Raw genomic sequence first — 25,338 nt, 5'->3', positions numbered from 1 at the left:
GAATAAAGAACGAGAACGAACTGGGCAAACTTACAACATGAAAAAATGAATACTTATGAATAGCTTAGTCTGGGCCAAAGAAATGTGAAGCTTTTCTAAAGCACTTAAAAGCAACAATAACTACTTACAGAAAATGGAAAAACTGCAAATACCAGCAGGATGTAAACAACTTATTGTGTTTGATGGTTATAAAGTCTAACAGGTACTGAGAGGAAGGACCTGCAGCGTGAGCGTCAGGCGTGGGGTGGAGACACTGCCCGACCCCCTGCACTGGGTTGACGGGGCATCCAAGGACAGAGCCGGCCTTCTTATCCAACCGCTTCCTCTCAGCTGTAGACGAGCTGCTGTTCCAACAGACAACACCATGAAGGTAAAAAAGGTCTTCAGGAGCGCCCACTGCAGTCCAAAGATCTCAGTATCCTCAGCAGGTAGAGTCCACTCAACACTTCCTGTAACGAGCATCAGTGTTTTACTCCAGTCCAGTTTGTTGTTCAGGTGAACACCCAGGTACTTATTAGAGTCCACTATCTCAGTGTCAGTTCCCGGGATGTTCCCCGGTGTGGGTGTGGTGGGTCTGCAGAAATCCACCGTCACTAATAAAGCACATTATCAAACAAACAGGCTCATTAAAAAAAGCTTCTGGTGATCTATGAAGTGAACAGCTGATAAATGTTAAAGTCATATAGCTGCTTGCTAACACAAACATGCAATCAGCCAATCGCAGAGCAGCAGCTCAGTGTCACTCCTGTAAGAACAGGAACTGAGGCTGAGGTTCACACAGGCTGTGTCTCAATGTGGACCATCACCTCACTACCTGGATTTTGAACTACCTCACTGACCGACCACAGTATGTGAGAACTCAGGGCTGTGTGTCGGACAGGGTCGTCTGCAGCACGCGGGCCCCACAGGGAACGGTTCTGGCACTGTTCCTCTTCACCATCTACACTGCAGACTTCTCCCACAACTCCACCCAGTGCTTCCTGCAGAAGTTCTCTGACGACTCTGCAATGATGGTCCACTCCAGAGTTCTCCAGCTTGTCCTTCAGGACCATGGGAAGAATGGTGTTGAAGGCACTGGAGAAATCAAAGAACATGATTCTCACAGTGCTCCCAGCGGTCTCGAGGTGAGAGAGGGAACGCTGCATGAGGTGAATGACAAGTTTAATGTTCAGAAACCTAAAGTATGTATCAGCAGCAGAATGGAGCTAAAAATAAATGTTTGTTTCAGTTCTATGAAGCTTTGAGTATTTCGGATTAGTAGCACTGCTGTGTTTGTTGCATCATATTGCTGTAATTGTTTATATGCTTTATATATTCTGAGGTAAGTTGATCTATAGTGTTACATCATATTCTATAAGGATGTTATGTGTTTGTTTACTTTCTGCCCAGTTTGACCCATTTAGCAGAAGTCAGCCTGTTTAAGGCTCTGATATCTATTCTGTATGACTTAAAGCAGTTATGACATGGTCTGATTTTCTCACCCAATAAAAGAATATTTAATATATCAGTCTACTCTTCATTTTATCAGACACAGTTATCACAGCTCGTACATTTCCTTTTTACACATGTATGTAAGCATTGAGCCAAATTTAGTAATGCCAACATATAAAAAGAACAATATTTGTCTCTTATGTATGATACATCTATACTGTCACAGATACTTGTCTTTAAGTGAAGATTTAAGGTGATAGGAAATATAAATAACTGCAACTTGAATCTTTACTGAAGCTCAGTATTTGACACAGAGTTCAGGCTCACTGCTGTAATATATCATAATAATCTGACAATAACTATAATATTGTCCATATTATATTTACATTACCACAGTGAGTTGACTTTAGTCTCATGAACAACATTAGCTAATTGTTGTTTACTAGCTAATCTTAAATGACTGTTCAGTACAGGAATGAAGCCCAACTATCATGTTTTACAGTCCTGTGGTCTCAGCCTCAGATACTCAACTAATCAAAGTGATGTCATAAAACATGAACGAACAACAAAACATTTTGTTCTCCTTCATTTGTCACACAAAGCTGTATGAAACGTTTCCAGCTGTTAGTATCATGGTTGCTAGGCAACCTGGGCAGCACGACGAAGGCCAGACCCATTTCCGCGAAGTGCACGTACTAGGAAGCGCTGCGGTCGCTGGATTGGGGACACAGCCTGCCTGCCTGCCCATCTCATCCTCTGATGTGTCAAAGCTCAGATGGCCCCCGCAGTCACGGATCTCAGCCCAGCAGGATTTGGAGGAACGGGAGAGCTGTATTATTGATGCGGCAGCTCTCTGATGATGTCTGCAAGCAATGTTTCTACCAGTTTCTGGTGCAGGACACGCCCGTTCTCTTTAACGGCGCAGCGACCCATTTGGGATCCCCTTTCCGGCGTATTGCTCGCGCTTCGTGAGCTCGCATGCTTGGTGGGACGTCACCCTTTAACTGAGTTTTTATTAAAAGGAAGTGAAATTCTCCATCAGTAATAATAAAAGGTGTTTCTTTACCAAAGAATTTTCTCAGGTGGACCCGGGCGTCTGGTGGGAAGGAGAACCAATCAGCACGCAGGAAAAGAGAAGTTTGACTGCTTCCTAAAGATGGACGAGAGATGTTCATCTGACAGCTGGCACAGGCTGAGCCGTCATTAGGGCGGAGCTTAAACCACAGAGGGATTAACAGCCTTCTGCGTGTTAGTCTTCAGCATTTAAATGGACAGAAGAAGAAGACTTAAGATGAACTTCCTGCCGTGCACCGCACCTCAAAAATCAAACTTTACTGACTTTTCCATTACTGTCAGATCAGCTGGGCCTGTTAACATGAAAGGATCATTCTGTTTATTATTGATCATCTGATTAGGTCCTTCATTAGTAGTTTATATTTATTACAGCTGAGGAAACGGCTACTCAGACACAGAAAACATCTGGAAACTTCCAGCTGTTAACTCTTCACACACACACACACGTTTTGTTTTAGACGTCTTTAATAGCTGTTAATAATTAATAATCAATCAACAGGCTGCTGACATTTTACAAAGCATGTTTCTACAAGGTTAACTAAACACTTGCACTGTTTTCTCTGTCCATGACTGAGTGAACAATAAAGTTTGATGCAGTCAAACATGGCACTGGTCCTCTTCTTCGGTGTCGTGAAACCTGTCCTGTCTCCATGGTGACCGTTGCTCTGGAGGTTCGGATTTCTGGGGGGCGCTGTGAGGAGTCCCGGCTGCTGTCGTCTGGTTTCTAGCAGCAGGAGAAGCAGCAGCTGTGGGAAGTGCAGGGGTAAGAGGGGCGGAGCTTCAGCCGAGCCCACCTCCAGGTGAACCTCACAGATCCAGACTCTGCATCGAGCGTCCTCAGGCAAACTTCTTCTTTGTGGCCGTGAAACGCTCCATGTACTGAGGAGGAAACAGAGAGCGTCATCAGAGACCGCAGGAGGACTCGCAGCCTTGGACTTGATCTGGTCTCAGACCGCAGCACTGACCTGATCGTATCCCTCCAGGTCCCGGAGTTTCCTCACCTCAAACAGGTTTCCCTCCACCGAGAACAGGGATACCTGGGACTCGTTCAGGATGGACTGAGGGATGGAGGAGAGCTCCAGGCAGTTCTCCTCCAGGCGGAGGACCTTCAGACGGGGACAGCGGGAGACCTCCGCCGACACCACCGAGATCTGGACCGAGAATAGAGGACCGGGTTAGTACAGAGGAACAACACCAGACCCGGGCTGGGATTATCAGAACCTCCTTGGAAGTCTGTGGGATAGAAAGCTGTGGGAGACGTCATGGAGTGACCGATCAGTAATTATTGATAACTGATTGATTAAGCACCTTTGGAGAACTGTTGTTGTGGTGCTTTATAAGTAAAACTGATCTTTAATACTGGGTGAATTGACAGCACAGGGTCAGCCCTTCCAGGCTTTCCTCCTGGTTCTGGTTCTTTGGTGGACTTACAGACCTGGTTCTGGTTGAGGTTGATCTCGATGGCCTGCAGCTCGGACACCTCTGCAGGGACGTTCTGGATCTTGTTTCGGGACAGATCCAGCAAGTCCAGCTGCCTCAACGTTCCGAGTCCGGAGGGGAACTCTGAAATCTGGTTCCCGGCCAGGCTGAGGGTCCGCAGGGCTTTGAGCTGGCCCAGAGTGGGGGGCAGCTGCTGGATCCGGTTTCCATTCAGACTCAGGGTCTCCAGCTTCTTCAGCTTCCCGATCTCAGAGGGAATCCCAGCTGAAAACAGAACCACAACACAACAGGGTCTCACAGGTCTGAGCATCGGGGTGGATCCGGTTTGTTCTGCAGCTAAACCGGATCTAAAGACACACACAATCTGGGGATTTTTAAATCGTTCCAACCCTAAATTAAACTAAAAAAAGCATCCAAAGAGAACAAATCAAATGCTGAAACAATAATGTGGTTGCTTTTTCCTTAGCTTTAAAACACAGGTGTAAAGGTATGACTGCTGCGGGTCGAACACTCACCGAGCCGGTTAGAGTTCAGCGTCAGACTCTTGAGCTGGGGGAAGTTTCCGATGGTGGCAGAAAGGACCTCTATCTTGTTCCCGGACAGATCCACCGTCCTCAGGTTGGCCGTGAGCCTCTGCAGCTCCTCTGGAAACTGAAAGCAGACCAAGACCAGGACAGGCAACTCAGTACAAGCGGGACAGGCGACTCGGGACGCTGTCTGTTTTGTATAGGTTAAGCTTGCTATGATCAGGCCCTGGGGTGTCACACTCTAATGGTGGCGAGTGTACGCCTACATGCTGCAGCTCTGAGCTCTCCAGTTTTGTGTGGTTTTTTTTTTTTTTGTCATTTTGTGTTTTTTGCTTTGTGATTTAGACAAAAACAAATGAGGAGGTGCCAGATAGCGATCCACAAAATGGACGAAATCAAACCGCAGCTGGCCACCAACAGACTTGTCTGAAACTGCTGTGTATCGATCATAACGGAAACACGGCTCCCGATGCTACCATCCAGCTACTGGACTGGACTCTCCATCATCAGGACCACATAAAGAGTCAGGAAAGAACCGAGCGGAGGACTCTGCATCGTCACACATAACAACTGGTGCACACACAGCTGAGTCCTCGACAGCTTCAGTTGCCCGGACTTATCCTCTGTCAAGTCGGCTGCAGAGCTTTTATAATAGTGCACATAGCTCCTGTTGCTAAGGTCAGCATGGCTCTAAGCTGCACAGTACCAACGGATGCAGATACATCCGGATCGGGCCGTCATCATTGCTGGTGATTTTAACAACTGCTTAAAGACGGTTCCTGACTTCTCACAGTAGGTGGAAAGTGCCACCAAAGGGAAAAACACAGCAGGCCATCTTCTTCTGACCATGTGGACAGGATCCAGGATCCCTGACTCCCAGGAACCCACACAGGAGCATCTCCTGGACTGCCCACACAACCACCACGGTGAAGAAAGCTCAGCAGGCCCGCACTTCCTGAGGAGAAACAGGTTACAGTCGAATCCTTCAACCACTCCGCCATAGAAGGCCTGCTGTCATATTGTATCACAAGCTCCTCATACACGCACAAAAATAGACTCCAACGCATCATAAAGACTGCACAAAAAAGTTACAGGCCCAGCTCCCACCCCTTCAGCAAATCGCAGATAAACACCATCTGGGCAGGTGTAGAAAAGGTGATCACCTGCTGATTTATTCGTTTTTATACATGTGTGAACACGTGTCTGTGTGTGTTTGTTCTGCATCCCGGCGATACCACTCCAGTTTCATGCAATGACAGTAAAGGCTCTGAACTGAAAGGAGAACTGTCCAATCACAGGCTGCCCGGACTGAGACGTCTGACGCGTCAAACGGGTGTTTAAATCTTTCTGTGCATGTGTGAGTCAACTCACCTCCTGCAGACCTTTCCCCGTCAGCTGAAACACTCCCGTCTTCTGGGAGGTTTCAAGGTGAGACTTCAGCGCGCTGTTCCCCATCTGCACCCGCAGCCAGGTACCAGCCCTCCACTTGCAGGGCCACCCGAAGTCCTTCCAGACAGGCTGATGGATCAGCTGACAGCCGTATCAGCGCTCCTCCTCGTCAGCAGGTATTGATGAGATCAGACAGTGAATCCCTGCAGGTGAACAGTCTCTCAGGTGTCCTCGCTCACAGACCTGTGAACATGTTTGTGTTTATTTATTTATTTATTTTTTGCCTTAGATACCGAAATAGTATTTTAATTTACATCCGAGTCATAAAGAGAGAATATTTACAACTATAGAAGCAATTGAAACAATCACATAATCCTAAATAAGAAAAACAAACAAAACCAACAAACCTACAAACAAAAAAAACCAAAAAAAACCCACAAAAAACCCGGATGTGTTGGTAGGGGGTGATCCTATAAATATATACTCTCATACATCACAGTTATTGGTTTGTAAAAATAAAATCTGGCCTATGAGGCGTGATATATTTGACCCAGTTTTCCCAGTATGATGTAAATTTCTCCAGCTTGTGGTTAACAGAAGCTGTTATCTTTTCCATGTTATAGATTTCCATTGTGAATGTTTGTGTTTATTAGTGAGATTTGAACAGAGGCGGCATGCAGATGTTTCACTCTGAAACTGAAGAACAAAGTGAATATTCAGAGAAAAGCTCTGCATGGGCTGCTGCTGAGCTCACAGACGTGCTTTGTCTCCACGTCCCGCAGCATCATGCCAACGTAAGGCTCCGAGTTTGGCTTGAAAACCCTGATTCTTTTCTCTAAGCGACCCGTCCTGACCTGAGCTGAGGGAAACAGTATCAATATCCACCTGTGCTGGGCGGCGTAGGATTTAAACTTTTTCCCATGTTGATGCACAGATGAACAGATCAAACACTCCCTGTGGATTAAAGGTGTTTTATAACAGAGAAGGCCTGCAATAACTCATTCACGTTAAAAATCCTCAGCTAACTAACATACAAACCATTAGCATCGTTAATAACTGCACTTCACCAAGCACCACGCTGACTCTGGCAGGCAGGCTTCCCTAAATTTACAACATTAATCTTCTAAATTTGCCACTTTATCCCAATTTGACCATCAGTGGTCCTGACCCAGCTTTGTCAATAATGAGTGTGAGGGAAGAAACCGGACTTATCATTGGCTTTCTACAGCACACCCCAGTAATGTGTAAAATGCATTAGTGTTGAAGCCTGAGCTCAGTAAACGCACTTGTGGGAAAACCTCCTCCTCTGTAGTGTTAAACACACCTGCAGTTCTCCACGGTCACCACAGGGGCCGCCAAATCCCCCAAACTGAGGCGTTCCAGATCAATGCTGTGGCAGCAGAGAGGGGCTTCAGCTTTAAGGTGGACTTTAAGAGGTATTTAAGGTGGTCAATATCTTGCAGCGGGGCAACCTGATGCACACCCACACTCACACACCTGTCTCTCTAAAGCAGGCTAACGCTCACCCTTCAGCTGTCACAGGAGGTAAAGGTGAGTCACGTGTTCACCTGAGACCTGAGAGGTGACACACTCACCGTCAGCAGCCTAATCGGCCCCAGTCTCTCCTCACTGTAAACACACTGTAAACATTGATGCCACCGCCACCCTGCTAACAGTTGAGATAACCGGAAACGGCTCTGTTTACATACCGACACAATGTCGCCCTTTGACCCCAGTGTGCAAGTGTCGCGTGTCCAGGTGCTGTACTTAAATTTATCCGATAAAAGGACAAAAAATAAAGATCAGTAGAAAAGTGAAGCTCGGCAGCCGCCCTGACTCTGCGCTCCTGCTTCTTCTTCTTCTTCTCTAATGAAAATCCCGCTCAGGGCTGCAACGCCGCCACCTGGTGACAGACGTCACTGAAATCCTGAACGACTTTCTTCTTGTCATGTGACCTCAGCAGGGTGTGACGTCAGATTTTGGTCCAGGATTAGGCAGAAAGAGACGTTAGTTAGTTCCATCCAACATGTACATTTCAAGATTCTGCGACATTGATAGAAAATGTACCTTTTGTAAAACTGAACTTGAAAGTGTTACTCATTTGTTTTATGGCTGTTCATATAGTGCTACATTTTGGAGAGAGCTTGAAAATTATATACTGTGCAAGACAACATACGAAATCAAAATTGAAGGGAAAAACATTATCACTTATTTTGAAACTAAAGGAAAAAAAATATGTGCCATTGTCAATCTTTATATCTTATTAGGGAAATTCCATATACATAAATGTAAATTTCAAAACTCAACCCCATCATTTAATTTGTTTTTGATTGAAATTGAATATTATTTAAACTCTCTTAAATTAACTTCCAATAAAAAAGGTTTATCATTGATTGAAATTCATTCAGAAATGTTTAACAAATGAGCTGTCACGACTTTCAAGTACTAAATTATGAAGTCTGTCACATTCCCCCCCCCCTTTTTTTCCCCTTTATTTATTTGTCCTTCTTATTTCATTGTACTGTATATTGTTACTTTTATTTGCCTTGTATGTCTACTGTTCACGCTGAACTGGAATGACTGGCTGTTCACTTTGTAATTTCAATAAAGTTTGAGAAAAAAAAAAGATCTCTCTGGATCCTGAGGGGTCGCTGTTGCGGTCAGCAGCCGCCAAACGTTTTCGCTGAAGAAGAGAAACAGCAAAAACAAACGGTCGGGCGGGCAGCGGTGAGGTTCGGTTCTTCGGTTTTAACGGTAAGAAAAACCTGGTAACCGACACTAGACTGTGTTTAACCGACCGCCAGAGGCAGCTGAACGGTGCCGGTGTGTCCGTTAAAAAAAAGCCTTTTAAAGCTGCTTCAAAGTCCGTTTAAAAATGTGGAGATTTAGTTTGATGGCGCTTGCCTTCACACGCAGAGCTGTGAGCTGGAACCCAACAGGGTTCTGGTTCGGATAGATCCGGTTTCAGGTTTGAACACCTGGTCCAGGTGAATATCAGAGTCTGAGGCTGGCGTGGTTCAGGTGACGTTCCTGTCTTTCAGATGCATCAGTGGGATTTGTCTCCGTTCTCCGTGACTCCAGCTGCCAGCCTGCTTTCTAAGTGTGTCTCCGTGGGAGCACTGTCTCAGGTAAGGACACGAACAAGTGTTTAGGAGGCTGAGGCGGTCTGTCAGAGCAGCTTTACACTAGGGCTGCACGATTTTTTGGCTTAGAATTGAGATCACGATTTTCTTTTCCAGTATAAATATTTATTGCACTTATTAACTGCACATCAACTTTGTAACAGTTGAGGCTGAACATAAAAACAATAAATAAACATTAAAAACAACAAATGTCTCACGTTTTGTTGTTGCCGCTAAATGTTGTACTGCTTGAAATTCCGTCTCCACCGTTGCTCGACACTGCGTGTATAGAGCAGGTAGTGCAACAATAGAAAAATAGTTGCGGGACAGCACTGCGTAGCGTTTGTCTAGGGTGTTGATCATTTTCCTAAATCCCTCGTTTTGCACAGTGTTGATGGGAGCTGAAAGAAATCTCCGTCCCGGGTCATCCGTGGATCGGGTTTTCCTCCGAGACGTGGGCACCTATAAGCAGAGTTTTGTCTTTACCCTATAAGATTCAAAATTATTCAAAGTAACACTCAGGTATGCCGTTCAGCAGGTTAGTTACGACGTCGGGAGTAGCTTGGGAGAACAAGGAAACACAGACTGCTTCAGGTTGCCTTCCCAAACCAACTCAAACGTTTATTCATAATACAACAGTTTATATAGAGGAAAAAGGTTCGTGTGTCAGCAGATTCTCAGTTCAAACCGGTACAGACCAAATAAGGAAGCGTCTTCCTGCCCTCTGAGCAGAGAAGTATCCTTTGTATAGTTTATCAGTTCAGCTACAATTTATGATTATCCCAGCGAAATACACTCCTAGACATAGAATACAGAGTTCTTTCATTAGTGAATTCTGAAACAAACCACCTGGCCTTTAACAAGCCTTTTCTAAGAGATAAAGAAGGGAGGATGGGAGTAAGGAAGTGGTCTCTGTGGTATTTTCGACCTTGAGGTACCAGCCTGTGATTCTTACACATTAATTCTTGGGTTACAGAGAAAGAGAAAAACAACTAGTAAATGGGCCTTATTGAGTAACAGTTTTCCTGTATAATATCACTATAAAACAATATCCTGTAAATGCTACCATGGTATCAAAATATCACAACAGGAGCCATATCTTTGGTCAGGTGATAAGTGATAGCCTCCGTAATTTCTTTGTGCCTGCGGGAGTTCGACGGGTATAGGGAAGCGCTGTATAAGGTTCCCGTTATTGATGTTTGGGTGGTTGACCGGGACGGATTTTCTCCTGTCACTCTCTTGTCATCCCTGACGTGCTCTCCGTTGTTTTTTCCCTGCTAATTTTAGCATCACACGGCACAGCTTCTGTATCACGTGGTATAAGGCTCCGCCCTTGTCATTTGTTGAGCAGGAAGAGTGAGCGCTTGTTTTCATGCAGATTACGTCCCAGATCAACATGCGGTACAATCGTCGTCGTCTTTTTTTTGTTTTGTTTTTTTTAATCGTTGTTATTTGGAAATGAGATGCACATAAGTATGAATCGAGATCGCGATTTTCTAACGATTAATCGTGCAGCCCTACTTTAAACGGTTCAGAGGTGTCTGAGGACAGGTTCAGATCTGAGTGAGAGTTGACCTGTGTGATCCGGTTCTGATCCAGACTAAAGCTTGTGAGTAAAATCTGAATCTGCTTCTGTCTCACCTGTCCTCAGGAGGAAATAGACTTCGCCTCCAATGGTACAGGCCCCGTCTTTTCCTCTCATCTGCAGGAGGCTGAAGACCAAATCAGAATGCAGAAGCAGCTGGATGAGGTATGTGTGTGCAGCTGTCTCGGGGATGTGCTGGGACGTTATGTCAGAGTGCAGAGCCCCGCCTGCTTCGATGCCTGAGCCGGATGTCGGCCAGATCGGATTTTTTAATTTTCTCAGGAGAAACGTTGTTTTGCTCTCCTGCCTGCAGCTCAGAGTGAATGATGTCATTCCTGAGGGATGACATCATCCGCTCTAAGCTGACTGCAGTCTGTCACGCTCTGTCACCGTGAGAGACAGCCTCTGATTTGGGCCTAGTGCTGATGATGAGCACAGTCGTCATGTTTTTAAAGGCAGACTAAGAACCTCCACGGAGCAGCTTCGTGGATCCTGGTGTCTCTGATTGGCTGCTCACGGCGCCTTCACTTTGTTGTTTTCCTTTTCTAGTTGTGGTTAGCTAATTAAACTTTGGATTGTGTGTCTTCTGCATTTTCTGAAGAAACTGCAGTGTGGATGCTGATAGCTGAATGTTAAGTTAAAAATGTTAAATAAACTGAAAAATACAGAATTTTTCACCTGAAAACAAAAGTTCAGAACTGCTGAAAGCTGACGATCACAGAGAAGAAAAAGTTGAAAAGTAGCCGAACATGTTTAAAATGTGCATTTGAAAAAGCAGAGTAATGACAAAAGAAAATTTAGAGTCAGAAAACATCTGAACGAATGTTAAAAGTTCAAAAAGTTTGAATCTGTTTGTTTTGAGAGTAAGTTGAATGAGAATTTGAAGATTCTCCCATTGAAATAGATTGTAAACTTTTGTTAAATAAAGTTGAATAATTAAACAAATATAAATGTTAAAGATGAGAAAAATACAAGTACACATGGTGGTTGAATGGTTTTTCTAAGTTGAGCGGCGTGAAGGAGATAGACGGCGAAAAACCTATGGAAGATGAAAAGTAGAAGAACAATACCGTGGATGCTTAATCAACATCCACACAAATTACTAACTAGTCCCCTAACGCGCTGTAAGTCCCTCCTCTTGGCTTTGTAACTAATCCTACATTTCTGCAGCTTTCAGACTCATTCACAGGTTAATGAAACCAGTAGCTAGTTTTGTATCTTGTAACTAGTCCTGTGCATCACAGCGGGTCTATGCTAGCATCTCCACAGCAGCAGTATCGCTTTATTAATAGATTCCTGTTTTGTACGTTGGCGTGCTCGGTGTGTCATTTATGAACACGTCTCACCAAACGCTTCCCATCGCAGAAACTCTGATTTGAGCACTGACGTTTTAAGCGCGTCGACTGCGGGCGGTGACAGGTGTGCGCTCGCTGTGGGTCCGGTCAGGAGAATGAGATGCTGTTGTGTGAATGAAACAGCTTTACCTGCAGGAGCTGTGTTAAAAAGACAGTGACTGCACCGGGGCTAGAAGTCATGTGACTGTGTCAGCTAACGTAAAGGTGTTTGTTTCCTGTTTGCTTCCTGTTCGTGCAGATGCGGCTGCGGCTGGAGCTGCTGCAGGTCGACGAGCAAAGCGCCGATGTCGCCCACAGCTTCCACCTCGGTGAGTCCAGGTGACGTCATCATCACATTCGAGGGGTCGATGTTTTTAAACCAACCTTCACTCCAGACCTTATTCTGAGCCACGCCCCCTCTGATCAGGTGCTTTTGTGTCCTGCAGCTCAGAGGTTCCAGATGCTGCAGATGCTCGGGGATCATATGCAGGAACTGCTGAGAGAGCAGAACAGTCTGAGGCAGCGACTCATGAAGCCGCTGGCTTGCACCAACCTGCCCGTGCACGCTCACCTGCACAGGTAATGCCTGATGCTCAGTGTGATTAAAGTGGTCCGTGGCACTCTGTAACGGTCTGTGGTGTGTTTCAGGTTCATGGTGGAGTCCCTGAAGCTGATGATGGACTTCATTGAGACTCTGGAGGAGAAGCTAAGCGCTGCCGACAGCAGGACCGCAGCCAGAGACCGTCTCGCTCTGCTGGTCAGTCACACGAACTCACTGGTTTGGGGATGGCAGTAGGCCACGCGGTACGCAGACAAACTAAAGCCGTGTGCCACTGTTCATTTTATACACCTGAGAGAATCTGTGTGTACCAGACTCCATTCACAAAAACAGGAAATTTACCTGAGAAAACAGGTGAGCTAGTGTCACCCTGAGGTCTGAACTCATTAGTTTGGATCATCACAGAACGTTTGTTTTCTGTGAGCTAAAAACCGATGTTTTATGAATGGAGTCTGGTGGGTTTGACATCAGCAATGTGGGGTATTGTACAGAAATGGGTCAGAGACGGGAGGCGGGGCTTGACTGAAAAAACTCTTTGTGCGATGCAGCATCAAGCTTTATTGATAAAAACAAATTAGTATTGTTGACTGGGCTCGTCTCTTGGCTCCGCCCTTGGCCACCTCCCTGTTCATGGTCATTTCCTGTCAGTCTCTCACACACTGAATAGCATCCTCCATTGGCTGCAGAGTTCATCCCAGCTCAACTGTTACCTCTCTCTCTCTCTCTCAGGACTCCTCGCTCGCCCAGCTGCTGATCCAGGCCTCAGAGATGGAGACTTTGTCCAGTCAGATTCTTCAGTGGAAGTCAGTTGATGGATGCAGCCTGGTGACCTCTGACCCCTAACCTTCATCATGTGTTGCACTTTGAATTTATTCTAGTAAACGTTTGCAATAAAATCTTTCACATTTTCCATATGCAGTTTCTGATTGGTTATTCAACACAGAAACAAGGTAACCTTTGACCTCTGCCTTGGTTTCAAAATGAGAGCTGAAACTCTGAGCATGCAGGAAGGTGTGGGAGGATCTGATTGGTTGTAACTGAAATGCATGTTTAAGCTGTGTGAGGTCATTGGGTGTGGGCATGTGATCTTCCTACCTAAAAACAAACAAACAAACAAACAAAAAACGTGAGGGGGCTGAAGTTTCTCAAAGAGCCTGCACTGATGCTGCATAGGTAAAAGTGGACAGGTGAGGCATTTGTGGTGCAGACAGGTGTGTTCAGAGGGCTGCACTGATGAAATCATGATGCAATGATGAGATCATGGAACAGGCTCAGATGGTTATCCACAGAGCCCCGCCCCCTCCTGTACACGTTTTTAAGTGTGGTTTCTGTCCGTTGTGGGAGCTGCTCACAGATCAGCTGATTTAAACCTTTAACGTCCATGTGGCTCGGTGTTACGCGATGACGCCACTACAGCTGCATTCATTTTAATCAATTTTAAACTAAAACATGGAAAAACTTCTAATAGACAACAAATTAAAATTAAAGGGAAATGAAACATCTGATGTTCTGAATAAAGTAGTTTTTTTTTTTTTTAAATAAAGCCTGAGTGCTTCCGGTTGGGCTGGTGGGATGACGCGGTGTTTCCGGTGTTTTGGATAACGCTCCTGTGGTGGAGTCTTGGTCCTGCTGCCGTTTAACGAGCACACTCACGGACACGGTAAGACCCGCACCTCTCTCCGCTCCCGCGAGGCTCGGTTCTCCGTACCGCACCTCTCTCCGCTCCCGCGAGGCTCGGTTCTCCGTACCGGGCCCGCTGCCACGGCCGGAAGTACGTCTCTATCCGCGTGAGCGCACCGAGCTAACAGAGCTAATGCTAGCCGCTCGGTCCGTGCTAACTGTAAACAGCTGACGTGTTATTCGATAAACAGGCGATCGATCCGCGCGACTATCGATCACGTGATGAGGAGCTGATCGATGTTCTGATCAGTTCTGTGTGATCGGACAGGCCGAAGGGGTGAGAGGCACCGGTGAGGGCCCGGGGTCCCGCTCGGGTCATCCAGACCTCCACCTGAGTCCAGAGAGCCGACGTGAGGGGCCAAACGGGTCACCGAGAAGCTCCATGGAGGGGTTTCCTTTAATTTGTCACCTCCTGGCTCAAGCGTGAACATCTGTTCAGCTTCACATCTGATTGATCGGTGGCTCCAGGCAGCTCCTTTGAGATATCGGAACACAAAGAAAGGATCGACCCCAAAATCACAGATCGTGCGTCCGTGTACTGAACCAGGTGTGAGGACAGCCAGAGAGCTATGCAGGGGGCTGTTTTCCGCTCTTAGTGCCGGAGTCTCAGAGTTGCTGAGATGATGAAGCCCTCCATCAGCTGTTAGAAGCCATGAGACAGAAGCATTGATTGGACAGGCTGGGCAGCGTCCACGATGATGACATCTCGACCATCTCAAATTTAGCTGCAAATCTTGTGTTCCAGAGTTTGAACGTTTATGAGTGCTTCAAATATCAAAAACTTTCCAGGATGTTTCTTCACAACTGTCCTCACGGCTCATTCTCACCATCAGCATGAACAGCATCTGTAATCTGGGAGTTTGGCAGTTTCCAGATGTTTCTATAATTATCACTTAAAGCAGGGGTGTCAAACTGCAGGCCTCGAGGGCCGGTCTCCTGAAACTTTTCCATGTGTCCCTGCTGCAACACACCTGAATAACATTAGTAACAAGACTCTATAGAGCTGCATGCTGAGGTGGCAACCCCACCTCCACTCAAGTGAAGTAGTGCTTGGAAAAATGTACGTCTAAAAGTACTTTAAATGCATCGTGTTCATTCATGAGCGCCTGTCAGGTCTTGCTAATGACCTACTTGTGTCATTCAGGCGTGTTGCAGCAGGGACAGCGGCCCTGAGGACTGGAGTTTGACACCTGTGGCCTACAGCATTATTCTGTTAAATATGTGCAACATTTTCATTTTGAGAGCTGCTGCAGGAGTCTGAGGATTCACTTTAAATCATTTCATGCATTCAGATACATTTAACAAAATCCACAGCTCGTTCAGGGTGAGCGGGCGCAAAGGCCGAACTCAGAGCCAGTCTGAAGCGAGCAGAAACGATATGAACGAACGATCTGAAGTTTTGCAGTGTCTGATTTTTACAGTGAGCTTCGGGCGCTGGTTCAGATTTCAGAGTGGATGGTCTTCATCAAGGATAAATCTCTCAAATTTGAACAACTTTTATTTTCTCTCCTCTGGACAGGAAGAGTGAGGCTGCCACCACCACCTGTCAGCTGACTTGCTGAGCACGCTCAGTAGGAGGGGTACCCTCCACAAAACTCTGATTAACACAGTAAGTAAGTGACTTGATGCATGCTCAATCATCCAGGTGAGGAAGTCCCAAAAAGTTGATTCTGTTCATGTGGACGTAGCAGCCGATCCCTACTCCCCATGAATGGTACTGATGGTCACCGATCAATCAGTAGTCATGACAATTCAGGATGATCATTAACATGATTAATGATCATAAACTGACTTCACAGCCTGTTGTTGGTCAGTGGTGCAGATGTGCTGTTTATAAGGTTGGAAACTGACGAAGTCACCTGATGATGATGAAACGTTTCTCCCACTGAAAACATCCTGATGAACAGAATCAAGTTTTTGGGAGTAAGTGTGTAAATGTCACTGACTCCTCTGCAAGTAAACCGAGATAAGAAGTGGCAGCGTGCCGCACACAAGCACGCCGTGACCACACTTTTTATTTTCAGGTCTAACTTGGACCGCCATCATGGTGCTCGCCGACCTGGGGAGGAAGATCACCTCGGCGCTGAGGTCACTCAGCAACGCCACCATCATCAATGAAGAGGTGAGTGGGTCGAATCTGAGCGCCCAGCTGACACCGCCATGGTCTGTGACTCACCATATGTGTTTCCAGGTGCTGAACGCCATGCTGAAGGAGGTGTGTGCCGCTCTGCTGGAGGCCGACGTCAACATCAAGCTGGTCAAACAGCTGAGAGAGAACGTCAAGTGAGTGTGATCGTCCTGATCCCGGTGTCCGAGTGTCCCGTCCAGGTGTGCTGAACTCTGCTTGTTTTTGTCCCTGCAGGTCTGCCATAGACCTGGAGGAGATGGCATCGGGTCTGAACAAGAGGAGGATGATCCAGCACGCCGTCTTCAAGGAGCTCGTCAAGGTCAGATCGTCTCGCTGCCAATGCTCGATCAGGTTAAACACCAACAGGAAGTTGTTGAGTCTAACCATGCAGTGTGTGTGTGTGTCATGTGACCAGCTGGTGGACCCCGGCGTGAAGGCGTGGACCCCCACTAAAGGCAAGAACAATGTCATCATGTTTGTCGGTCTGCAGGGCAGCGGAAAAACTACGACCTGCTCCAAGGTGACCCACACTCACCTGTCATAGACCCCCCCCCCTTACACAGGCCCCGCCTCCTGCTGTGTTCTCACTGTGATTGGTGTGTTTCCTGCAGCTGGCGTATTACTACCAGAGGAAAGGCTGGAAGACCTGCCTGATCTGCGCCGACACTTTCAGAGCAGGTTAGCGTCACTTCGTAGACTCACTTCCTGTCAGTCACATGACCGCCATCATCATCTCCTCTCCTCTCTCAGGTGCCTTCGATCAGCTCAAACAGAATGCCACCAAAGCCAGGATCCCCTTCTACGGCAGGTGAGTCTCGGACAGGCGGCGTCCCTGGTGTTACCTCTGGGTGATGAGTTCAGGGATCTGCCGAACGTGTGTGTGGTGCATTCACGTACCTCCTGACTGTCCGTGCTCCTCAGTTACACAGAGATGGACCCGGTGGTGATCGCCTCAGAGGGCGTGGAGAAGTTCAAAGCAGAGAACTTTGAGATCATCATCGTGGACACAAGCGGACGACACAAACAGGAGGACTCGCTGTTCGAGGAGATGCTGCAGGTCTCCAATGCTGTGGTGAGTCCCTGAACGCACCACCTCAGGTGCAGTCCCGCTAAGTAGAGCAACAGGAAGTGTTTGTGTGTGAAGGTGCCTGCCTGTTCTGGACTCAGGTGTGTCCCTGGTCCTGTTTCCGTAGCAACCTGACAACATCGTGTATGTGATGGACGCCTCAATCGGGCAGGCCTGCGAGTCCCAGGCCAAAGCCTTCAAAGACAAAGTGGACGTGGCGTCGGTCATCGTCACCAAACTGGACGGGCACGCCAAAGGAGGAGGAGCTCTGAGCGCGTAAGCCTAGCGTCCTGTGCTGCATGATGCTGTCATACGACTGTTACGGTTTACCTTCTTCTTCTGCTGTTTCCCGGCAGTGTGGCGGCCACACGCAGTCCCATCATCTTCATCGGAACGGGCGAGCACATCGACGACTTCGAGCCATTTAAGACGCAGCCGTTCATCAGCAAGCTGCTCGGTAAGCACGCGCCAGGGGGAGGGGCATATGCACGGACGCATGCTGAGCGGCTGTCATTGGTGGACTAACTGATTACAGTTAGTCCACCAACTTTTTTCTTTTCTTTTTTTTTTTTTTTTTTTTTTTTAAAATCTGACTGATTCTGGATATTTGAACTGAGCCGTTTCCATGGAAACCTGTCGACTCCTCTTCCTGTCAGGAATGGGTGACATCGAGGGCCTGATCGACCGAGTGAATGAGCTGAAGCTGGATGACAACGAGGAGCTGATCGACAAGCTGAAACACGGTGAGACGGCGAGCACGCCACCCACACTGCACTCTGGGTAACCTCACTAATCTTAACCTTTGACCTCTGACCCGCAGGCCAGTTCACCCTCAGAGACATGTACGAGCAGTTCCAGAACATCATGAAGATGGGCCCCTTTGGACAGATCATGGTACACACTCACCTGAAACTCACCTGAAACTCACCTGAGGCTGAGAGACGGCTTGATGACTGTGTGTGTGTGTGTGTGTGTGTGTGTGTGTGTGTGTGTGTGTGTGTGATGCGTTCAGGGTATGATTCCAGGCTTCGGGACAGACTTCATGAGTAAAGGCAATGAGCAGGAGTCGATGGCTCGACTGAAGAAACTGATGACCATCATGGACAGCATGAATGACCAGGGTAACACGCACGCACACACGCACACACACACACAGCTGGTCCTGATGGATGACCCGATGTCTCTCCACTCTCTTGGGTTCTGCAGAGCTGGACAGCAAAGATGGAGCGAAGCTCTTTAGCAAGCAGCCCAACAGGATCCAGAGGGTGGCCCGGGGGTCAGGGGTCGCCACCAGAGACGTCCAGGAACTCCTCACCCAGTACACCAAGTTTGCCCAGATGGTCAAGAAGATGGGAGGCATCAAAGGACTCTTCAAAGGTACCAACACCTGATGAGGGGGTCTGAGAAGGTTTTCAGGAACATGTGAGAGGTCAAAGGGAACTGAGCGGGTCTGCAGGTGTACAGCGTCCTGCCACTGACATGTTTATGGCGTGCTCGCTGTGTTTCAGGAGGAGACATGTCCAAGAACGTGAACCCGTCTCAGATGGCCAAATTGAACCAGCAGATGGCCAAAATGATGGACCCCAGAGTCCTGCACCACATGGGTAAGACCAGAACCCAGACCCAAACACAGGTTTGCTCGCCTGCAAGCGTCCTGGAGAGTAACACCTGTGTGTGTGTGTGTGTGTGTGTGTGTGTGTGTGTGTGTGTGTGTGTGTGTGTGTGTGTGTGTGTGCGCGCGCAGGCGGGATGGCGGGACTCCAGTCGATGATGCGTCAGTTTCAGCAGGGCGCCGCGGGCAACATGAAAGGCATGATGGGATTCAACAACATGTGACCACCAACCAATCTGCTGCCTTATCTACAGGCTCCGCCTCCAGACAGTCGGAGGGGTGGGGCTTAGAGTTACCTGTTCTCTGCTGCTTTCAAAGAGAGAGGGGGAGAGGATGTTTCATTAATTTAAATGTGTAGGATGAAAATGGAGTGTCCTGATTGGACGAGCTAATGATGATGATGATGAAGATTAGTGATGTATTTTTGGTGTTTAATAAACGTTTGTATTTACACCATTTTACACCTGCTGTGTTTTGTTTGTTTTTTCACACAAGTAGTAAAGTCTGGGATTTTCAGAATAAAATCGTACTGTTTGCTTTGAGTAAAGCTGTAAAATAAATAAAGTGAGTTGTAAAAGTTTTCAGTAGAAAATAAAATGTGAGGTAAAAGTTTGAGTTTATTCCAGGAACTTTTAATTCAGTGAGAACAGGAAGTGTGTGGGCTGTTCTTCAGCCTGTTTAATGATGATTAATAAAAATATGAAGACTGAACAGAGACGTGACTGAAAACGGTATCAAATTCAGGTAATAACAGGTAATAAATAACGGGTAATAAACAGAAGAGTGGCATCTGGTTTGGGTGTGAAGAGTGCAGACCCTGAGAGGTTAGAGCGGCTCCTCCCGGGCTGTGAGTTTCTCAGGTTTCAAGTTAAAGGTTGTCACAGTGAGATGAAACGGATGAGTCCTCCGGACTGGAGCTTCATTGCGCCGCCCCTCTCGGGTCTGGTTCCGGGATTTCTGTCGGAGTGAGCCCTCTGCCTGCGTTTTTCCTCTCTGGGTCTTGACGTGGCGGCCGCCATATTGTTTTGCTGTGTTGTCAGTGGAGAGCGGCGGCAGCTTCAGCAGCGGTGAGTCTCGTTTACCTGGAGCACGGACTCACCTGGGCCTGGCAGAGCTCCAACCTCAGCTGGCCTCTGTCGAGCCACCTGTGCTCGCGTCCCGTAACTGTCACCCGTGTGACGTCAGTGTCGCAGTTAGCCGTTAGCTTGAGTTAGCTGCTGTGTGATGTTGAGAAAACGGGGCTGACTTGGTGTTTGAGTCCTCGGGTTCGGCTCCAGGTGTGCCGACGCCAGCAGCTACCTGTGCCACACGGCTCCTGCTGTCACACACCTGCAGGTGTCCCACAGGTAGCTGCTGACGTCAGTTTTTTTTAAGTGTCGCAGGCGCAGCATCTCTGACCTGCTGGACTTTAAATCCTGCAAAGGATTTAAGAGCAGAGTCGGTGGGTGCCGGTGAGGTCACGTGTTTAAGAGTGGCACTGTCTTTATGATGATGATGATGATGATGATGATTCTGGGATGAAGCCTCAGATTCAGGTGTGACGTTAGAAACTCTCCCATAGTGAGACCAGAGCATCCAGCAGGACCACAGGGACCCGCAGCCCGCCCACCAGACTCTGTTCGGTTTTTGTAGGATTTTGTGTTCGGCTCGTTTTCGCGGGTGTCTGCTGGAGCAGCAGCTGGGTGTTCATTTTTTTGGAGTTTCCTGCGAAGTTCGGCCTGAGCTGGACTCCATTGTGAGCATCGGGTCTCGGGGCTGGTAGCTCAGTGTGCATTTTCTGCAGTTTTTACAAGAAATGAAGGCTTTCTGGAGCTTTTTCAGTTTAAGAGTGAAGTCTCACTGACCTTTGACCCCATATCAGCCTGTTTGTGTCAGCATCAACCAGACTAGGGAGAAACTTTTTTTCTGATTTTAATTCTTTCTGTTGGTTCGTTCTTATTATTGTTATTGTTGTTGTTGTTTGTGCTTTATGAAGGTTTAGCAGTGACTCGTTTTTCTGCAACGTGTTCAAAGAACATAAAATCATTTCAACGTCACCATAAAAATCCATCTCGCAGGTTCAGGCGCTGCCTGCTGTTTTTCTCTTTTAGTAACTGCTCACCTGGAGCTGTGCCTGTCTTTGGGTGTGATTTTTCTTACCTTTGAGACTCACCTGTGTTTATGTCTAGAAAGTAGAACCAGTGAGAATGTGGGTTGGGGGGACAAGTAAAATTGCTACCTGGTCGCATATAAACACGGACACCTGTTTGAGATAAACACCAGGATGACATCGCCTCTCACAGGTGTGTCAGTCTGGTGAGAGATAAAGCCTCACCTTTGAAACGGTGACGCAGGTGTTTGCACGAAAACATCACTTCAATCCGAACCAACGTAACTTTAGAAGAAAGTGGGCGGGGCTTATTCCCACGCTGCCAATATCACTGCACTACCCTCACACTGCCCACCCCCCACCCTCTCCTCCTCTCATCAGCTTATACCCAACAGTGTGACCCCCCCTCCCACTTCCTGGTGGTTTCATGACGACCTTTCCAGAGTACATCGCTCAGAATGAGGAGCGCGACGGCGTCCGTTTCAGCTGGAACGTGTGGCCGTCGAGCCGGCTGGAGGCGACCCGGATGGTGGTGCCGGTGGCGGCTCTGTTCACTCCGCTGAAGGAGAGGACCGACCTGCCCCCGATCCAGTACGAGCCGGTTCTCTGTAGTCGCGCCACCTGCCGCGCTGTACTCAACCCACTCTGGTACGCATCACAGCCTCCAACACTCACCTGTCCGCCCACCCTTTACCTGTGTGCCCCGCACTCATCTGTCTGTGTGTTTGTAACTTTCAGCCAGGTTGACTACAGAGCCAAGCTGTGGGCCTGTAACTTCTGCTACCAGAGGAACCAGGTGAGTGCCGCAAGCCCCGCCTACCTGTCAGGTGTTCCGGGTGTCACGGGTGGAGTCTGACCATGTCTCTGTCTCAGTTTCCTCCGTCCTACGCCGGGATCTCTGAGGTGAACCAGCCTGCCGAGCTGCTGCCTCTGTTCTCCACCATCGAGTATGTGGTTCAGGTGAGTCCTGAGGACAGGTGAGACAGGTAACGACCGTGCCGTCAGGTGTGTGAGCCGCTGTGCTCTTTGTCCCCAGAGGGGCCCTCAGATGCCGCTGGTGTTCCTGTATGTGGTGGACACCTGCATGGAGGACGAGGACCTGCAGGCGCTGAAGGAGTCTCTGCAGATGTCGCTGTCTCTGCTCCCGCCCACCGCGCTCGTCGGACTCATCACCTTCGGACGCATGGTTCAGGTGCACGAGCTCGGCTGCGAGGGTATCTCCAAGAGCTACGTCTTTAGGGGGACCAAGGATCTGAACGCCAAACAGCTGCAGGTACGTCACCTGCATGTCCCTCTGGGGTGGGGCTGGGGGCTTCCCGAGCGTCAGAACTCAGGTGAGTTAACAACACCTGTGCTTCCTGTAGGAGATGCTGGGTCTCACCAAACCTTCGGCCGCTCAGGGACGAGGGCCGCAGGCGGCGCCACAGCAGTCATTCAACAGGTGAGCCTCCTGTGAGCCTGAGTGGGTGTGGTTTAAGTAAAGGTGCTGTCACAGCAGCGGCATTCCTCACTGTGAATTTTCCTGCAGGTTTCTGCAGCCGGTGCAGAAGATTGACATGAACCTCACCGACCTGCTGGGGGAGCTGCAGCGCGACCCCTGGCCTGTGACGCAGGGCAAGAGACCGCTGCGCTCACTGGGCGTTGCCATGTCCATCGCCGTGGGGCTTCTGGAGGTGAGGGGGCGGGGCTTTAGGCAGACAGAACATGGCGTGGATGTCTCAAAGACTTTGATCATCGGTTTTGTTTGTGTTCTTTTACCCACAGTGCACCTTTCCCAATACTGGCGCACGCATCATGACCTTCATAGGCGGCCCGGCGACGCAGGGGCCCGGCATGGTGGTGGGAGACGAGCTGAAGACGCCGATCAGGTCCTGGCACGACATCGAGAAGGACAACGCCAAGTTCATGAAGAAGGCCACCAAAGTGAGTGCACGCCATTTACAGACCATGTGACCCGTTTTTTTTACCTGATTATTTTCATCATTACTTTATCGTTCTTTAAGACTTTTAATGGTTGTTGTGAGCTTTGCTCTCGTTGTTCTGATCGCTGGCTCACAGCACTACGAGTCTCTGGCCAATCGAGCGTCCAGCAACGGTCACATCATCGACATCTACGCCTGTGCCCTAGATCAGACCGGCCTGCTGGAGATGAAGTGCTGCACCAACTACACCGGGTACACACACACACACACACATACACACACACACACACTCACTCCTGAACCCTGTCAAAGGCTGGTGGGCTGTGTAGTGCCCTCTGTGGTCGTATTCGTGCGTGACGTGTGTCTCTGTGTCGCAGCGGTTACATGGTGATGGCCGACTCCTTCAACACGTCTCTGTTCAAGCAGACCTTCCAGAGGGTTTTCACCAAAGATGTCCAGGGATCCTTTAAGATGGCCTTCGCCGCCACGCTGGAGATCAAGGTATGAAGGAAAAGCACAGAAGAACAGGGAGGCGCCGCCCCCAGCACATCTCTATCACAGGTTAATGACCCCTGCTGTGTTTTTCCCATGCAGACGTCCAGAGAGATCAAAGTGTCCGGTGCCATTGGCCCCTGCGTGTCTCTGAACGCTAAAGGACCCTGCGTCTCCGAGAACGTACGTGAAGCTAAGACAGCGCCATTAACGATGCCCCCTGCAGGCAGAGACAAAGGGGGTGTCCAAATTCATGGGCTGCATCCTCCTGAGGCCGCATTTGTAGACCGATTACGTTACAGTGACGCGATGAAGGCTGTCCAAATTCGTAGACTCCTCCGAATGCAGCCGACAAATGCGTCCTCCTTTTCCCCGAATTTGAAGGATGGGTCGGGTGTGTCCTTCGTGGCCTACCATATCCCAGAATTCATAGCACGGCCCAGCCAAACTCCAGTTTTCAACAATGGCGGTCGCTACTAAGTTTTTAATATTACTCTTACTAATCTTTCTGGGTCACAAAATAAACTTTTAACATATTTTCAGGCGAGAAAGTAGCTGTGTAAACATCAAATATCTGTTCGGTTTATCAAGACATCACATATTTGCAAAAGTGCTCAGACGTTTTCGGAGACGTCTGTTACCCACCAGCTTGATAGCTAGCCGGGAGCTCGAGGGTCACTAGAGCCGCCAAGAACGGCACAACACATAATTTTCAGATCACTGCGGTCTTTTGCTACTCGGGTTAAACGTAATGTATAAGTCACTTAGACAACCTAAAAATGTTATTGTTTGGCTTTTTTCAGTGTTTTGTTTGTTCGTGAGTAAATCGGTTTGGCTGAGATTAAAGTTATTAGATTAGATTAGATAAAATAAAACTTTATTAATCCCCCGGGTGGGTTCCTCCTTGGTTTTCACACAGCTGAATAAACATCAAACAGAAAACTGATTAAACAGAAGTGTGAGACAGTCGAGAATTTACAATAGTGTCCTGTTATATTTTAGTTCAATTCAATTCAATTTTATTTATATAGCACCAAATCACAACAGCAGTCGCCTCAAGGCACTTTATATTGTACAGTAGATCCTACAATAATAGGAACAGGAAGAAAACCCAGCAATCATATGACCCCCTATGAGCAAGCACTTTGGCGACAGTGGGAAGGAAAAACTCCCTTTTAACAGGAAGAAACCGGCAGAACCAGGCTCAGGAAGGGGCGGGGCCATCTGCTGTGACCGGTTGGGGTGAGAGAAGGAAGACAGGATAAAGACATACTGTGGAAGAGAGACAGAGGTTAATAACAGATATGATTCAATGCAGAGAGATAGCAAGGAGCAGACGGCTGAGTTTATTAAACTCCACCGAGACAGCGGTGATGCTAATCTGAAGGCTAGACCGTCCAATTTCACAGCCGTTTACTTCCGGCCTACCCGACCTTCTGAGGACCCGGCCTTCGCATTCTACATGGGCCGGGTCCTCAGAAGGATGCAGCCCATGAATTTGGACACGACCATAAAGTACACTAACACCGCCCGTGCAGGCAGAGACAGGAAGTACGCTAACATTGCCCCGTGCAGGCAGAGACAGGAAGTACACTAACACGGCCCCGTGCAGGCAGAGACAGGAAGTACACTAACACGGCCCCCTGCAGGCAGAGACAGGAAGTACACTAACACTCCCCCGTGCAGGCAGAGACAGGAAGTACACTAACACTGCCCCCTGCAGGCAGAGACAGGTAGTACACTAACACTGCCCCCTGCAGGCAGAGAGAGGTAGTACACTAACACTCCCCCGTGCAGGCAGAGACAGGAAGTACACTAACACTGTCCGCTGCAGGCAGAGACAGGAAGTACGCTAACACTGCCCCCTGCAGGCAGAGACAGGAAGTAC

At 48.2% G+C, this 25,338-nt stretch overlaps 4 protein-coding genes across 8 annotated transcripts in view; 3 read left to right on the top strand and 1 right to left on the bottom strand.

Moving 5' to 3' along the window:
• Positions 1–2,947: 2,947 nt before the first annotated feature.
• On the bottom strand, positions 2,948–7,765 carry lrrc57 (leucine rich repeat containing 57). 3 transcript variants are annotated; one of them, XM_005751780.2, is made up of 6 exons: positions 7,571–7,765; positions 5,844–6,104; positions 4,461–4,596; positions 3,941–4,209; positions 3,507–3,656; positions 2,948–3,384 (listed from the first exon to the last, which is right to left on the bottom strand). In XM_005751780.2, the coding sequence occupies exons 2-6, from the start codon at positions 5,925–5,927 to the stop codon at positions 3,343–3,345; spliced, it is 681 nt and encodes a 226-aa protein (XP_005751837.1). In that variant the 5' UTR covers positions 5,928–6,104; positions 7,571–7,765; the 3' UTR covers positions 2,948–3,342. The 3 variants fall into 3 exon arrangements, with proteins under 3 accessions (XP_005751837.1, XP_005751834.1, XP_005751836.1); XM_005751777.2 differs by having other exon boundaries at positions 2,952–3,384; positions 3,471–3,656; positions 7,571–7,764; XM_005751779.2 differs by lacking the exon at positions 7,571–7,765 and adding an exon at positions 7,186–7,440 and having other exon boundaries at positions 2,952–3,384; positions 3,471–3,656.
• A 726-nt stretch (positions 7,766–8,491) lies between these two features.
• haus2 (HAUS augmin like complex subunit 2) lies at positions 8,492–13,373 on the top strand. Its single transcript, XM_005751781.1, has 7 exons — positions 8,492–8,615; positions 8,903–8,989; positions 10,635–10,733; positions 12,162–12,231; positions 12,349–12,481; positions 12,551–12,659; positions 13,191–13,373. The coding sequence occupies exons 2-7, from the start codon at positions 8,903–8,905 to the stop codon at positions 13,302–13,304; spliced, it is 612 nt and encodes a 203-aa protein (XP_005751838.1). The 5' UTR covers positions 8,492–8,615; the 3' UTR covers positions 13,305–13,373.
• Positions 13,374–14,005: 632 nt separating this feature from the next.
• On the top strand, positions 14,006–19,408 carry srp54 (signal recognition particle 54). Of its 2 annotated transcripts, none has more exons than XM_005751782.2 (17): positions 14,006–14,121; positions 15,661–15,750; positions 16,166–16,263; positions 16,333–16,424; positions 16,504–16,588; positions 16,685–16,789; positions 16,881–16,947; positions 17,020–17,077; positions 17,191–17,341; positions 17,463–17,611; positions 17,692–17,792; positions 17,992–18,078; positions 18,156–18,229; positions 18,348–18,456; positions 18,542–18,712; positions 18,844–18,939; positions 19,080–19,408. In XM_005751782.2, the coding sequence occupies exons 3-17, from the start codon at positions 16,186–16,188 to the stop codon at positions 19,169–19,171; spliced, it is 1,515 nt and encodes a 504-aa protein (XP_005751839.1). In that variant the 5' UTR covers positions 14,006–14,121; positions 15,661–15,750; positions 16,166–16,185; the 3' UTR covers positions 19,172–19,408. The 2 variants fall into 2 exon arrangements, with proteins under 2 accessions (XP_005751839.1, XP_005751840.1); XM_005751783.2 differs by having other exon boundaries at positions 15,661–15,754.
• A 315-nt stretch (positions 19,409–19,723) lies between these two features.
• Positions 19,724–25,338, top strand: part of sec23a (Sec23 homolog A, coat complex II component) — a 12,626-nt gene continuing 7,011 nt past the window's right edge. The window contains exons 1-11 of one of the 2 annotated variants that reach the window (XM_005751776.2): positions 19,724–20,014; positions 21,432–21,684; positions 21,775–21,832; positions 21,910–21,996; positions 22,073–22,309; positions 22,401–22,477; positions 22,565–22,709; positions 22,801–22,959; positions 23,095–23,210; positions 23,336–23,459; positions 23,553–23,633. In XM_005751776.2, the coding sequence (XP_005751833.1) occupies positions 21,464–21,684; positions 21,775–21,832; positions 21,910–21,996; positions 22,073–22,309; positions 22,401–22,477; positions 22,565–22,709; positions 22,801–22,959; positions 23,095–23,210; positions 23,336–23,459; positions 23,553–23,633 (1,305 nt within the window). In that variant the 5' untranslated portion in view covers positions 19,724–20,014; positions 21,432–21,463. Of the gene's footprint in view, positions 20,015–21,417; positions 21,685–21,774; positions 21,833–21,909; positions 21,997–22,072; positions 22,310–22,400; positions 22,478–22,564; positions 22,710–22,800; positions 22,960–23,094; positions 23,211–23,335; positions 23,460–23,552; positions 23,634–25,338 lie in introns of both variants that reach the window. The other variant, XM_013915582.1, reaches the window with a different exon arrangement.

This window comes from Pundamilia nyererei, unplaced genomic scaffold (assembly GCF_000239375.1).
Source record: "Pundamilia nyererei isolate P.nyererei 1_Seehausen unplaced genomic scaffold, PunNye1.0 scaffold00325, whole genome shotgun sequence".
NCBI classification, from domain to species: Eukaryota; Metazoa; Chordata; class Actinopteri; order Cichliformes; family Cichlidae; genus Pundamilia; species Pundamilia nyererei.
This window is presented reverse-complemented; position numbering and strand designations above follow the sequence as displayed.

Coding starts and splice junctions, on each gene's coding strand:
- lrrc57 (XM_005751777.2), bottom strand. CDS start 5,927: ATGGGGAACAGCGCGCTGAAGTCTCACCTTGAAACCTCCCAGAAGACG. Junction 4,210..4,460: donor GCTGAACTCTAACCGGCTCG/GTGAGTGTTCGA, acceptor TTCTGTTTTCAG/CTGGGATTCCCTCTGAGATC. Junction 3,385..3,470: donor ACCTGGAGGGATACGATCAG/GTCAGTGCTGCG, acceptor TTTCCTCCTCAG/TACATGGAGCGTTTCACGGC.
- haus2 (XM_005751781.1), top strand. CDS start 8,903: ATGCATCAGTGGGATTTGTCTCCGTTCTCCGTGACTCCAGCTGCCAGC. Junction 8,990..10,634: donor CCGTGGGAGCACTGTCTCAG/GTAAGGACACGA, acceptor ACCTGTCCTCAG/GAGGAAATAGACTTCGCCTC. Junction 10,734..12,161: donor TGCAGAAGCAGCTGGATGAG/GTATGTGTGTGC, acceptor CTGTTCGTGCAG/ATGCGGCTGCGGCTGGAGCT.
- srp54 (XM_005751782.2), top strand. CDS start 16,186: ATGGTGCTCGCCGACCTGGGGAGGAAGATCACCTCGGCGCTGAGGTCA. Junction 17,793..17,991: donor GTTCATCAGCAAGCTGCTCG/GTAAGCACGCGC, acceptor TCTTCCTGTCAG/GAATGGGTGACATCGAGGGC. Junction 18,457..18,541: donor GGACAGCATGAATGACCAGG/GTAACACGCACG, acceptor TGGGTTCTGCAG/AGCTGGACAGCAAAGATGGA.